Here is a 13,141-nt window from a genome sequence, read left to right on the forward strand (position 1 = left end):
TCCTCTTGCTACTCCTCAGTGGGTTCTCAGAGTCACTTATTTTCTGTCAGCAGTCTTGGCCCTGGGTTAAAGCCCTGATTTGTTGTCCCTGTGGGGAGCCCATAGGAGAATCCAGCCTAGTTTTCCCACCTGCAGGGAAGAACTGAAGCAATGAAAATAGACACTCCCACGCTAATCAGAGTGCCCTAAACAACCAGTTTGGTGGGGAGAATTTGCTAGCAGTAGGCAAGACATAAAGTTCCCCCACGGCAGCCTGGCAGCCTTGCTGAGTGTGCCAGCAAATGATTCCTGGGGCCTGGCTGGTGCTTCACGGGCACCGCCGGGGCCCATGGAAAAGAGCTAATTTATGCTATTAGTATAGTTACAGCAACAGTGTCTGCTGAGTGTTCCAAAACTGTAGTTCATGGTCTTGGGGCCAGAACAGGGAGGAGCAATTTAGAAGCCACCACCAGGGAAGCAGAGCAGAGTAGAGGTAATACCAACAGCCTCCGGGTGAGATAGGCCTGGGTTTGAGTTCCAGCTTTGCCCCTCACTAGTTGGGTGATAGCCAGCAAGTAGCTCTGTCATGCTGAGCTTCTATTTCTTCACCTGTAGGGTTGGGGTGATGCTAATGATAGTTATTTGTGGAATGCTTCTTGATCAACCATTCAGGTATTCAACCATTAAGAGTTATTCAAAAATAGGATTTTTTTTTTAATACACAAAGTTATACTTCCCCACCTCACACACACACACACACACACACACACACACACATCCATATAACCCTTGATGACATTAAAAAAATAAATAATACACGTATATGATCCGAAATAAATTGGAAATCACACAGTATAAAATGAAAAATGCTTTTTTTTTTTGTCCGGGCAGTGGCTTGCGGGATCTTAATTCCCCAACCAGGTATTGAACCCGGGCCCTCCAACGTAAAAGTGCGGAGTCCTAACCACTGGACCGCCAGGGAATTCCCCCAAAATACTTTCATTAAAAAAAAAAAAAAACTACAAAAAGAGCAATTTCATAGGATTCAACCTAATATGACCAGCCACCGTTCTAAAGCTTTATAGTCCTCAACAACCCCATGAAGTAGGAACAACTATTACTCTCTCCCTCGGTAATAATTAGAATTTCTCCTAAAGAGAAGCAGAAGGACTTGGGAGGAAAGTGCCGGCTACCTAAACGGCCTCCACAAGTGATTTGAAAGTTTGAGAAACAGAGGTCAGTACATGTAATTAATTAAGTGCTAAATAGGATTATCCGCCTGGTGTCCGAAACACGATCCCCTGGGGCGCCACACGCGGCGCAGACTTGCTCCGAAGGGCAGTCCCTCGCCGTACCAGGCGTGACCCGTCTCTCTCGCCCCTGCACGAGCCTGTACGTGTTTTCCCGGGAAAGGCGAGCCGGGCTCCGCCGCCTCAACCAGTCTTGCTAGAGTAGGCTTACCCCTGCGAACAAAAACATTCGGAGAGACTGCCGCCTCAGCCAGTCAACGCCGAGCCCAGGCCGGCGCCTCCAATTAGATCTGAACTTCCAATTGGTGAAGTGTTGTTGAAGACGGTGGGACAGAGCGGGAAAGTTCCTCCTCCCTCGGAGTTCTCAGCCAACCGCGGCGTCGGGGCGGCAGCCGCCGAGTTAGGTTGCGCCGCGTGTAGTGATCTAGGGGTCCCGAGGGCGGGGCGGGGAGCAGGCCGGGGGCTGCGGGGAGGGGACGCTTCCCGCGGGCGCGCGGAGTGAAGACGGTGACAGCCACGCGCGCACGTGCGTGCCCGGCTGCAGCGCGGCCCCGACGCCTCCCTTGGCCGCTGAGAAGCGCGCGGGGTCTGGGCCGCCGGCGTCTAGGGGCCCCGTCCCCGGGCGTCACCAGCGTCCCCGGCCCGAGTCCCGGAGAGCCGGGCCGTGCCCGCCCCGTCGGTCCCCGATCGCGATCCCTCCCTGTGGCCGTCAGGGTCCGCCCCCCAACTCCCATTTCGGTTCCCGGGGCAGGGTCCTCGCGGTCCATGCTGGCCGCTAGGGGCCCGCGCCGCTCAGTCAGCTCCCGGGCCGGCCGGCCGGCCACCATGGTGGCCCTGAGGCCTGTGAGGCTCCTCCAGGGAGGCTAAAAGGTCCAGAGCGCAGGCCTCGGGGCGCGAGGGTCCCGAACCTGAGCCCCGCGCCATGGCCGGGGCCATCGCTTCCCGAATGAGCTTCAGCTCGCTCAAGAGGAAGCAGCCCAAGACGTTCACAGTGCGGATCGTCACCATGGACGCGGAGATGGAGTTCAATTGCGAGGTAACTGGCTGCAACGGGCTGCGGCGAAGGGGAGCGCGGCGGGATCGGGCCGGGTGCTGGTCCGGCACCGACGCGGGCGCCCTTGCCGCGGTGACAGTGGAGGTGGAAGCTTCGGGATTCTGTTTATATCATCTCTGGGCAAAGATAGAGTCAACCAGAACTGGAAGGGGCCATCTAGGCCCAAATCCTCATGTTAAAGATAATCGCTGCTTTTTTTCAATGGGGCTTTCGGGTTTGGAAGCACTTCCTGAAGGTTTTCATTCATTGTTACTGCAAGAGTCTGAAAGCATTCGTGGTAGCGAATTCTAGTTTTCAGTGTCACGCTTAAGCTCCAGTTCTATAGAGTTTAAACTTTATTAGATAATATTATGTACCCCAGATAGTATAAGTTGCATCTCGTTTTATTGGAAAGTCTATAGTACTTGTTTCCCTTTTTCACAGCTTAAATTTTCTGGGAAAAAAAAAAAACTTTGAGGAAAGAGACGGTGTCTTAAACTTTCCATACAGTTTCTATCATGATGATAACAGTTATCATTTATTGAATACTTCCTAAATGCCAGATATTCATACACTTAATTCTCAAAACAACTCAATGAGGTAGGTACCCCAAACCATATATCTAGTAAATGGCGAAGGGGGGTTTTGATTCAAGATCTTAGCCAATACAGTACTGCCTCTCAAGTAGTTTAAGTCCTTGCTACTCAAAGTGTGGCCTGTGGACCAGCAGCATTGGCAGCAGTAACCTAAGTCAGGGGTTGGCAAACTTTTTCTGTAAAGGCCCACATAGTAAATATTTTCAGCTTTGCAGGCTTTAGGGTCTCAGTTGCAACTACTCAACTCAGCTCTACCATGGTAGCACAAAAGCAGCCTTAGACAGGATCAACTTCCAGCATGACAGGGTGAGGAACTCCACTGACCTGGTTCCCTGTAAACTGGTAAAACATTAAAAAAAAAAACAGTTTAAACCCTCTGGAAATTGCCCTAAGGGCAAACATCAAGTGAAGAAACAGCTACTCAAGAAAATCTATGAAAATTCGGTAAGAAAGGTAAGAGTTTGTGGTATTTGTTTTTGTTTTGGCAGAGAGGCATAAGGGATATTAGTTCCCTGACCGGGGATCGAACCCACGCCCCCTGCAGTGGAAGCGTGGAGTCTTAACCACTGGACTGCCAGGGAAGTCTCGAGAGTTTGTGGTATTTGAACCAAGACCACTACTACCGTCCCTGCTCCCAGCTCTCGACAATGGCTGCAACCCAGTACACTGGGCTCCCTCTCCCCCTAGCTCCCAGTCAGACAGCTTTCTTCCCAGGAGGAGCATGACTTTAGGGCTTCTCCTGCCCAAGGCTGAGGCTAAATCCTGGGTGAGTGAAGCTGAAAGATGGGGCTTCCTTCCTTCACCCAGCTTCTACTTATGGAATGGGAGCTGTACTCTGGGCATGGCCCACCGAGAGTACTGGGGTCCCAGTTGCTCTATCCCCACCCTCAGTTTGTGAGATGGTGGTACCAGCCAGGAGAGGCAAACTGAGAAGACCTCAAGCTAGTGTGTCTCCCCCTCCCTCCTTCTATCAACTGCTCAGAGATTTTGCCTGGAGGGAGAAGCAGGCTCCTAATCTCTTCCCAAAAAGTAGTGACTTCATTTGCAGTAGAGTGTGGAGAAATTTATGCCTAAGGGTGCTTTCAAGAACTGTGGAGGTTTTAGTGAAAGGTAATTGGGAGGAGATTTGTGGATTTAATAAAGATACAGCCTAGACTGTAAGCCAGCTAGTTTGCAGGAGAGAATAAGACAGCTGGGAAGAGCCTTCCTGGGGTCAGAACAAATATCAAACACTAATCTCAAAAGAGCCACCTTTTGATTGGATTACTTTGTAGAACAAGTTATGCCCCAGGGCATTGTTGAAAATAATAGAACAATATACCACAATTAGTGGAGTTTAACAGTTGGGTGTGACCAGGGAAAGAGAGGGAGAGTCCTACTAAGACCACTGTCATCTTGGGTGACTTTGGGCAAATCCAAAGATATGTCTTCCTGAGGAGCAACATCATAGGCCATAACACTGTGAGAGGGGAAATAGATTTCACTAAAACAGTCCAGCCAGTCACTAAACAAATAAACAAGCAAATAACAGTAACCAGCCCAGTTGGGTGGGGGGGAAGCACTCCCTAGAGTTGCTGTAAATATGTTCACAGAACTGAAAGAAAGCATGATTAAGAAGTAAAGGAAGGTATAATGACATTTTTGCATCAACTAGATAGTATCAGTAAAGAGATATGAATTATAAAAAGAGCCAAATTAAAATCCTGGAATTGGGGCTTCCCTGGTGGCGCAGTGGTTAAGAATCTGCCTGCCAATGCAGGGGACATGGGTTCGAGCCCTGGTCTGGGAAGATCCCACATGCTGTGGAGCAACTAAGCCTGTGCGCCACAACTCCTGAAGCCCGGGTGCCTAGAGCCCGTGCTCTGCAACAAGAGAAGCCACCACAATGAGAAGCCTGCACACCATAACAAAGAGTAGCCCCCTCTCACTGCAACTAGAGAAAGCCCGTGCACAGCAACAAAGACCCAACGCGGCCAAAATAATAAAATAAATTAAATAAATTAATTTTAAAAAATTCTGGAATTAGAAAATACAATGACTGAAATAAAAAATTCACTAGAGGGGCTCAAGGTAGATTCCAACAGGCAGAAGAAATAATTAGTGTTACTTGAAGATAGATTGATAGAGATTATGTAAGGTGAAGAGTAGAGAGAAAAAGAATGTAGAAAAATGTAGAGCCTCAGAGAAATGTGAGGATCATTCAGTGCACCAACATGTGTAATGGGACTACCAGAGGAGAGGAGAGAGAAAAAATATTCCAAAAAAATTGGCTGAAACTTCCTAAATTAATTGAAAAACAATAACCTGTATATTCAGGAAGCTCAATGAACTCCAAGGAGGATAAACACAAAGAGATTCACAGACACATCATAGTAAAAATGCTGAAAATCAGACAGGGAGAAAATCTGGAAAGCAACAAGAGAAAAATGACTTGACACTTATGAGGGAACCCCAAGAAGATTAACAGCTAACTTCTCAGCAGAAGCTGTGGAGGCCAGAGGCAGTGGGATAACATTCAAAGTGCTCAAAGAAAAAACTTATCAACTAGGAAACCTATATCCAACATAGCTGGATATAAATGAAAAGGACATTTCAAAAACAAAGTTAAATAAAGACTTTTCCAGATAAACAAAAACAGACTTTGTTGTTTAAAGACCCACCTTACAAGAAATATTAAAGGAAGCTTTTCAGGCCTAAAGCAAGTGACCCCAGATAGTAATTCAAATCCACGTGAAAAAAATCAAAGAGCACCAGTAAATGTAATTATATAATTATAAAAGTCAGTATAAATGTATATTTTCCTCCTTCTTTTAACTGATTTAAAATGCAATTATATAAAATAATTTGTATATAATATACAATATTTGTATATACTGTATTGTTGGGCCTGTAACATGGAAACGTAATATATGTTTAATAGCTGTGCCAATAACAGTACAAAGGAGGTGGGTGAAAACCAAGCTGTAATAGGCTAAGGAAATGACTACAGATGGTAAAGTAATAACTACAACAATGTATTGCTGGGTTTGTAACTTTAATAGATATAGTATACAATAATTATAATACTATAAAAAAGGGGGAAGGGAACAGAACTATGTAGAATAACATTTCTATATAATCACTGCAGTTAAGCTAGTATAAATCTGAAGCTGATTCTTTTTTTTTAATATATATATATATTTTTAAAATTTGTTTAATTATTTATTTTTTGGCTGCGTTTGATTTTCATTGCTGCGCGCAGGCTTTCTCTACTTGCAGCGAGCGGGGGCTACTCTTCATTGAGGTGCGCGGGCTTCTCATTGCAGTGGCTTCTCTTGTTGTGGAGCATGGGATCTAGGCACACAGGCTTCAGTAGTTGCGGCACGTGGGCTCAGTAGTTGTGGCTCGCGGGCTCTAGAGCGCAGGCTCAGTAGTTGTGGTGCATGGGCTTAGTTGCTCCGCGGCATGTGGGATCTTCTGGGACCAGGGCTCGAACCTGTGTCCCCTGCATTGGCAGGCGGATTCTTAACCACTGCGCCACCAGGGAAGTCCAATATATATATTTTTTGATGTGAACCATTTTTAAAGTTTTTATGGAGTTTGTTACAGTGTTGCTTCTGTTTTGGCCCCAAGGATCCCCAAGGATCTTAGCTCCCCAACCAGGGGTTGAACCTGCATTGGAAGGTGAAGGCTTAACCACTGGACCACCAGGGAAGTCCCTCTGAAGCTGATTCTGATAAGCTGGGATTATGTGGTTAAACCCTAGAGTAACCACTTAAAAAAAAAAAATCTTTAAAAATACAGTGGAAATGGGCTTCCCTGGTGGCGCAGTGGTTGAGAATCTGCCTGCCAATGCAGGGGACACGGGTTCGAGCCCTGGTCTGGGAGGATCCCACGTGCCGCGGAGCAGCTAGGCCCGTGAGCCACAATTGCTGAGCCTGCGCGTCTGGAGCCTGTGCTCCGCAACAAGAGAGGCCGCGATAGTGAGAGGCCCGCGCACCGCGATGAAGAGTGGCCCCCGCTTGCCACAACTAGAGAAAGCCCTCGCACAGAAACGAAGACCTAACACAGCCATAAATAAATAAATAAAATTAAAAAAAAAAAATACAGTGGAAAAATAAATAAATAAATAAATAGTGGAAAAAGCAGTAAGGAAATTTAAATGCTTCATTAGAAACTATTCACTTAATGCAAATCAAGTAGTAAAGGAGGAATAGAGAAGTAAAAAAGACAAGAACAACATAGAAAACAAAAAATAAAATGGCAGTTGTATCCCAAATAATTAGATAACTTAAATGAAATGGACAAATTCCTAAAATGAAACCAGCTACCAAAATTGACTCAAGAAGAAAGAGATAATCTGAATAGACCTATAACAACTGAAAGAGTAAATTAGCAATAAAAATACTACTCACAGTGAAAACCCCATGTTCTACCCACTAGTGGCCCAGGTGGCTTCACCACTGAATTCTACCAAATATTTCAAGATCAATAAATACCAATTCTTCACAAACGTTTCCAAAAAACTAGAAGAGGAGGGACCACGTCCCAGCTCATTTTATGAGGCCATCATTATCCTGATACCAAAACAAGACAAAGATAACACAAGAAAACTAGAGGTCAATATCTCTTATGAGTATGGAAGCCACAATCCTTAACAAAAATATTAGGAATCCAGCAACATATTAAAAAAACTATACTCCATAACCAAGTGAGATTTATCCCAGGAATGCAAGGTTGGTTTAACATCCAAAAATCAATTAATGTAATATATAATATCAATAGAACAAAAAGAAGAAATTACAAGATTATCTCAATAGATGCAGAAAAAGCACTTGACAAAGTCCAACAGCATTTCATGATAAAAGCACCCAACAAAATAGGAATAGAAGGGAACAGCCCAATATCACACTTAATGGTGAAAGACTGGATGTTTACTCTTTAAGATCAGGAATAAGACAAGGATGTCCACTCTCACCACTTCTATTCAACATTGTAGTGCTGGTGCTAGCCAGGACAATTAGGCAAGACATGAAATAAAAGGCATCTATATTGGAAAGGAAGAAGTAAACCTATGTCTATTTACACATAATATTATCTTGTATACAGATATTTAAAATTTTTATTTATTTATTTAACATCTTTATTGGAGTATAATTGCTTTACAATGGTGTGTTAGTTTCTGCTGTATAACAAAGTGAATCAGCTATACATATGCATACATCCCCATATCTCCTCCCTCTTGCGTCTCCTCCCACCCTCCCTATCCCACCCCTTTAGGTGGACACAAAGCACCGAGCTGATCTCCCTGTGCTATGCGGCTGCTTCTCACTAGCTATCTATTTTACATTTGGTAGTGTATATATGTCCATGCCACTCTCTCACTTCATCCCAGCTTACCCTTCCCCCTCCCCGTGTCCTCAAGTCCATTCTCTACGTCTGCGTCTTTATTCCTGTCCTGCCCCTAGGTTCTTCAGAACCTTTTCTTTTTAGATTCCATATATATGTGTTAGCATATGGTATTTGTTTTTCTCTTTCTGACTTACTTCACTCTGTTTGACAGTCTCTAGGTCCATCCACCTCGCTGCAAATAACTCAGTTTCATTTCTTTTTATGGCTGAGTAATATTCCATTGTATATATGTGCCACATCTTCTTTATCCATTCATCTGTCGATGGACACTTCGGTTGCTTCCATGTCCTGGCTATTGTAAATAGAGCTGCAGTGAACATTGTGGTACATGACTCTTTTTGAATTATGGTTTTCTCAGGGTATATGCCCAGTAGTGGGTTTGCTGGGTCGTATGGTAATTCTATTTTTAGTTTTTTAAGGAACCTCCATACTGTTCTCCGTAGTGGCTGTATCAATTTACATTCCCACCAACAGTGCAAGAGGGTTCCCTTTTCTCCACACCCTCTCCAGCATTTATTGTTTGTAGATTTTTTGATGATGGCCATTCTAACTGGTGTGTGGTGATACCTCATGGTAGTTTTGATTTGCATTTCTCTAATGATTAGTGTTTTTGAGCATCCTTTCATGTGTTTGTTGGCAATCTGTATATCTTCTTTGGAGAAATGTCAATTTAGGTCCTCTGCCCATTTTTGGATTAGGTTGTTTGTTTTTTTCATATTGAGCTGCATGAGCTGCTTGTATATTTTGGAGTTTAATCCTTTGTCAGTTGCTTCATTTGCAAATATTTTCTACCATTCTGAGGGTTGTCTTTTCATCCTGTTTATGTTTTCCTTTGCTTGGCAAAAGCTTTTAAGTTTCATTAGGTCCCATTTGTTTATTTTTGTTTTTATTTCCATTTTTCTAGGAGGTGGGTCAAAAAGGATCTTGCTGTGATTTATGTCATGGATTGTTCTGCCTATGTTTTCCTCTAAGAGTTTTATAGTGTCTGGCCTTACATTTAGGTCCTTAATCCATTTTGAGTTTATTTTTGTGTATGGTGTTAGGGAGTGTTCTAATTTCATTCTTTTACATGTAGCTGTCCAGCTTTCCCAGCACCACTTATTGAAGAGACTGTCTTTTCTCCACTGTATATGATTGCCTCCTTTATCAAAGATAAGGTGACCATATGTGCGTGGGTTTATCTCTGGGCTTTCTATCCTGTTCCATTGATCTATATTTCTGTTTTTGTGCCAGGACCATACTGTCTTGATTACTGTAGCTTTGTAGTATAGTCTGAAGTCAGGGAGTCTGATTCCTCCAGCTCCGTTTTTCTTTCTCAAGATTGCTTTGGCTATTTGGGGTCTTTTGTGTTTCCATACAAATTGTGAAATTTTTTGTTCTAGTTCTGTGAAAAATGCCATTGGTAGTTTGATAGGGATTGCATTGAATCTGTAGATTGCTTTGGGTAGTATAGTCATTTTCACAATGTTGATTCTTCCAATCCAAGAACATGGTATATCTCTCCATCTGTTTGTATCATCTTTAATTTCTTTCATCAGTGTCTTATAGTTTTCTACATACAGGTCTTTTGTCTCCTTAGGTAGGTTTATTCCTAGATATTTTATTCTTTTTGTTGCAATGGTAAATGGGAGTGTTTCCTTAATTTCTCTTTCAGATTTTTCATCATTAGTGTATAGAAATGCAAGAGTTCTCTGTGCATTAATTTTGTATCCTACTACTCTACCAAATTCATTGATTAGCTCTAGTAGTTTTCTGGTAGTATCTTTAGGATTCTCTATGTATAGTATCATGTCATCTGCAAACAGTGACTGTTTTACTTCTTCTTTTCTGATTTGGATTCCTTTTATTTCTTTTTCTTCTCTGATTGCTGTGGCTAAAACTTTCAAAACTGTGTTGAATAATAGTGGTGAGAGTGGGCAACCTTGTCTTGTTCTTGATCTTAGAGGAAATGGTTTCAGTTTTTCACCATTGAGAACGATGTTGGCTGTGGGTTTGTCACATATGGCCTTCATTATGTTGAGGTAAGCTCCCTCTATGCCTACTTTCTGGAGGGTTTTTATCATAAATGGGTGTTGAATTTTGTTGAAAGCTTTTTCTGCATCTTTGAGATGATCATATGGTTTTTCTCCTTCAGTTTGTTAATATGGTTTATCACATTGATTGATTTGCTTATGTTGAAGAATCCTAGCATTCCAGGGATAAACCCCACTTGATCATGGTGTATGATCCTTTTAATGTGCTGTTGGATTCTGTTTGCTAGTATTTTGTTGAGGATTTTTGCATCTATGTTCATCAGTGATATTGGCCTGTAGTTTTCTTTTTTTGTGGCATCTTTGTCTGGTTTTGGTATCAGGGTGATGGTGGCCTTGTAGAATGAGTTTGGGAGTGTTCCTCCCTCTGCAATTTTTTGGAAGAGTTTGAGAAGGATGGGTGTTAGCTCTTCTCTAAATGTTTGATAGAATTAGTCTATGAAGCCATCTGGTCCTGGGCTTTTGTTTGTTGCAAGATTTTTATTCACAGTTTCAATTTCAGTGCTTGTGATTGGTCTGTTTATATTTTCTATTTCTTCCTCATTCAGTCTCGGAAGGTTGTGCTTTTCTAAGAATTTGTCCATTTCTTCCAGGTTGTCCATTTTATTGGCATATAGTTGCTGTAGTAATCTCTCATGATCCTTTGTATTTCTGCAGTGTCAGTTGTTACTTCTTTTTCATTTCTATTTCTATTGATTTGAGTCTTCTCGCTTTTTTTCTTGTTGATTCTGGCTAATGGTTTATCAACTGTGTTTATATTCTCAAAGAACCAGCTTTTAGTTCTATTGATCTTTGCTATTGTTTCCTTCATTTCTTTTTCATTTATTTCTGATCTGATCTTTATGATTTCTTTCCTTCTGCTAACTTTGGGGGTTTTTTGTTCTTCTTTCTCTAATTGCTTTAGGTGTAAGGTTAGGTTGTTTATTTGAGATGTTTCTTGTTTCTTGAGGTAGGTAGATGTTACTTGTTTCTTGTATTGCTCTAAACTTCCCTCTTAGAACTGCTTTTGCTGCATCCCATAGGTTTTGGGTCTTCGTGTTTGTTTGTTTTAAAATTTGTTTGTTTAGTTATTTATTTTGTCTGTGTTGGATCTTCGTTGCTGTGCGCTGGCTTTCTCTAGTTGTGGTGAGCTGGGGCTACTCTTCATTTCTGTGCATGGGCTTCTCACTGCAATGACGTCTCTTGTTGCAGAGAATGGGCTCTAGGCACGCGGGCTTCAGTAGTTGTGCCTCACAGGCTGTAGAGCCCAGGCTCAGTAGTTGTGGCACACAGGCTTAGTTGCTCCGCGGCATGTGGCATCTTCCCGGACCAAGGCTCAAACCTGTGTCCCCTGCATTGGCAGGTGGATTTTTAACCGCTGTGCCACCAGGGAAGTCCAGGTCGTTGTGTTTTGATTGTCATTTGTTTCTAAGTATTTTTTGATTTCCTCTTTTATTTCTTCAGTGATCTGTTGGTTATTTAGTAGTGTATTGTTTAGCCTCCATGTGTTTGTATTTTTTTACAGATTTTTTCTTGTAATTGATATCTAGTCTCATAGCGTTGTGGTTGGAAAAGATACTTGATATGATTTTAATTTTCTTAAATTTACCAAGACTTGATTTGTGATTCAAGATGTGATCCATCTTGGAGAATGTTACATGAGCACTTGAGAAGAAAGTGTAATCTGCTGTTTTTGGATGGAATGTCCTATAAATATCAATTAAGTCCATCTTGTTTAATGTATCATTTAAAGCTTGTGTTTCCTTATTACTTTTCTGTCTGGATGATCTGTCCATTGGTGTAAGTGAGGTGTTAAAGTCCCCCACTATTATTGTGTTACTGTCGATTTCCTCTTTTATAGCTGTTAGTAGTTGCCTTATGTATCGAGGTGCTCCTATGTTGGGTGCCTATATATTTGTAATTGTTATATCTTCTTCTTGGATTGATCCCTTGATCATTATGTAGTGTCCTTCCTTGTCTCTTGTAACATTCTTTATTTTAAAGTCTATTTTATCTGATATGAGTATTGCTACTCCAGCTTTCTATTGATTTCCATTTGCATGGAATATCTTTTTCCATCCCCTCCCTTTCAGTCTGTATGTGTCCCTAGGTCTGAAGTGGGTCTCTTGTAGACAGTATATATATGGGTCTTGTTTTGGTATCCATTCAGCGAGCCTCTGTCTTTTGGTTGGAGCATTTAATCCATTCACGTTTAAGGTAATTATCGATATGTATGTTCCTAGTACCATTTTCTTAATTGTTATGGGTTTGTTTTTGTAGGCCCTTTTCTTCTCTCATGTTTCCCACTTAGAGAAGTTCCTTTAGCATTTGTTGTAGAGCTGGTTTGGTGGTGCTGAATTCTCTTAGCTTTTGCTTGTCTGTAAAGCTTTTGATTTCTCCATCGAATCTGAATGAGATCCTTGCCGGGTAGAGTAATCTTGGTTGTAGGTTCTTCCCTTTCATCATTTTAAATATATTGTGCCACTCCCTTCTGGCTTGTAGAGTTTCTGCTGAGAAATCAGCTGTTAACCTTATGCGAGTTCCCTTGTATGTTATTTGTCGTTTTTCCCTTGTTGCTTTCAATAATTTTTTTTGTCTTTAATTTTTGTCAATTTGATTACTATGTGTCTCAGCATGTTTCTCCTTGGGTTTATCCTGCCTGGGACTCTCTGCTTCGTGGACTTGGGTGGCTATTTCCTTTCCCATGTTAGGGAAGTTTTTGACTATAATCTCTTCAAATATTTTCTCGGGTCCTTTCACTCTCTCTTCTCCTTCTGGGACCCCTATAATGCGAATGTTGTTGCGTTTAATGTTGTCCCAGAGGTCTCTTAGGCTGTCTTCATTTCTTTCTTTTTTTAAAAATTATTTATTTATTTATTTTAT

The 13,141-nt window shown here is 42.2% G+C and overlaps 1 protein-coding gene across 5 annotated transcripts in view; it reads left to right on the forward strand.

Annotated features, from left to right (window-relative positions):
• The first annotated feature begins 2,149 nt into the window (after positions 1-2,149).
• NF2 (NF2, moesin-ezrin-radixin like (MERLIN) tumor suppressor) overlaps positions 2,150-13,141 on the forward strand; it is an 86,161-nt gene continuing 75,169 nt past the window's right edge. For all 5 annotated transcript variants that reach the window (XM_061170307.1, XM_061170306.1, XM_061170309.1 and 2 more), the window contains exon 1: positions 2,150-2,265. In XM_061170307.1, the coding sequence (XP_061026290.1) occupies positions 2,152-2,265 (114 nt within the window). In that variant the 5' untranslated portion in view covers positions 2,150-2,151. The remainder of the gene's footprint in view (positions 2,266-13,141) is intronic.

Source organism: Eubalaena glacialis, chromosome 15, assembly GCF_028564815.1.
Source record: "Eubalaena glacialis isolate mEubGla1 chromosome 15, mEubGla1.1.hap2.+ XY, whole genome shotgun sequence".
Classification (NCBI taxonomy): Eukaryota; Metazoa; Chordata; class Mammalia; order Artiodactyla; family Balaenidae; genus Eubalaena; species Eubalaena glacialis.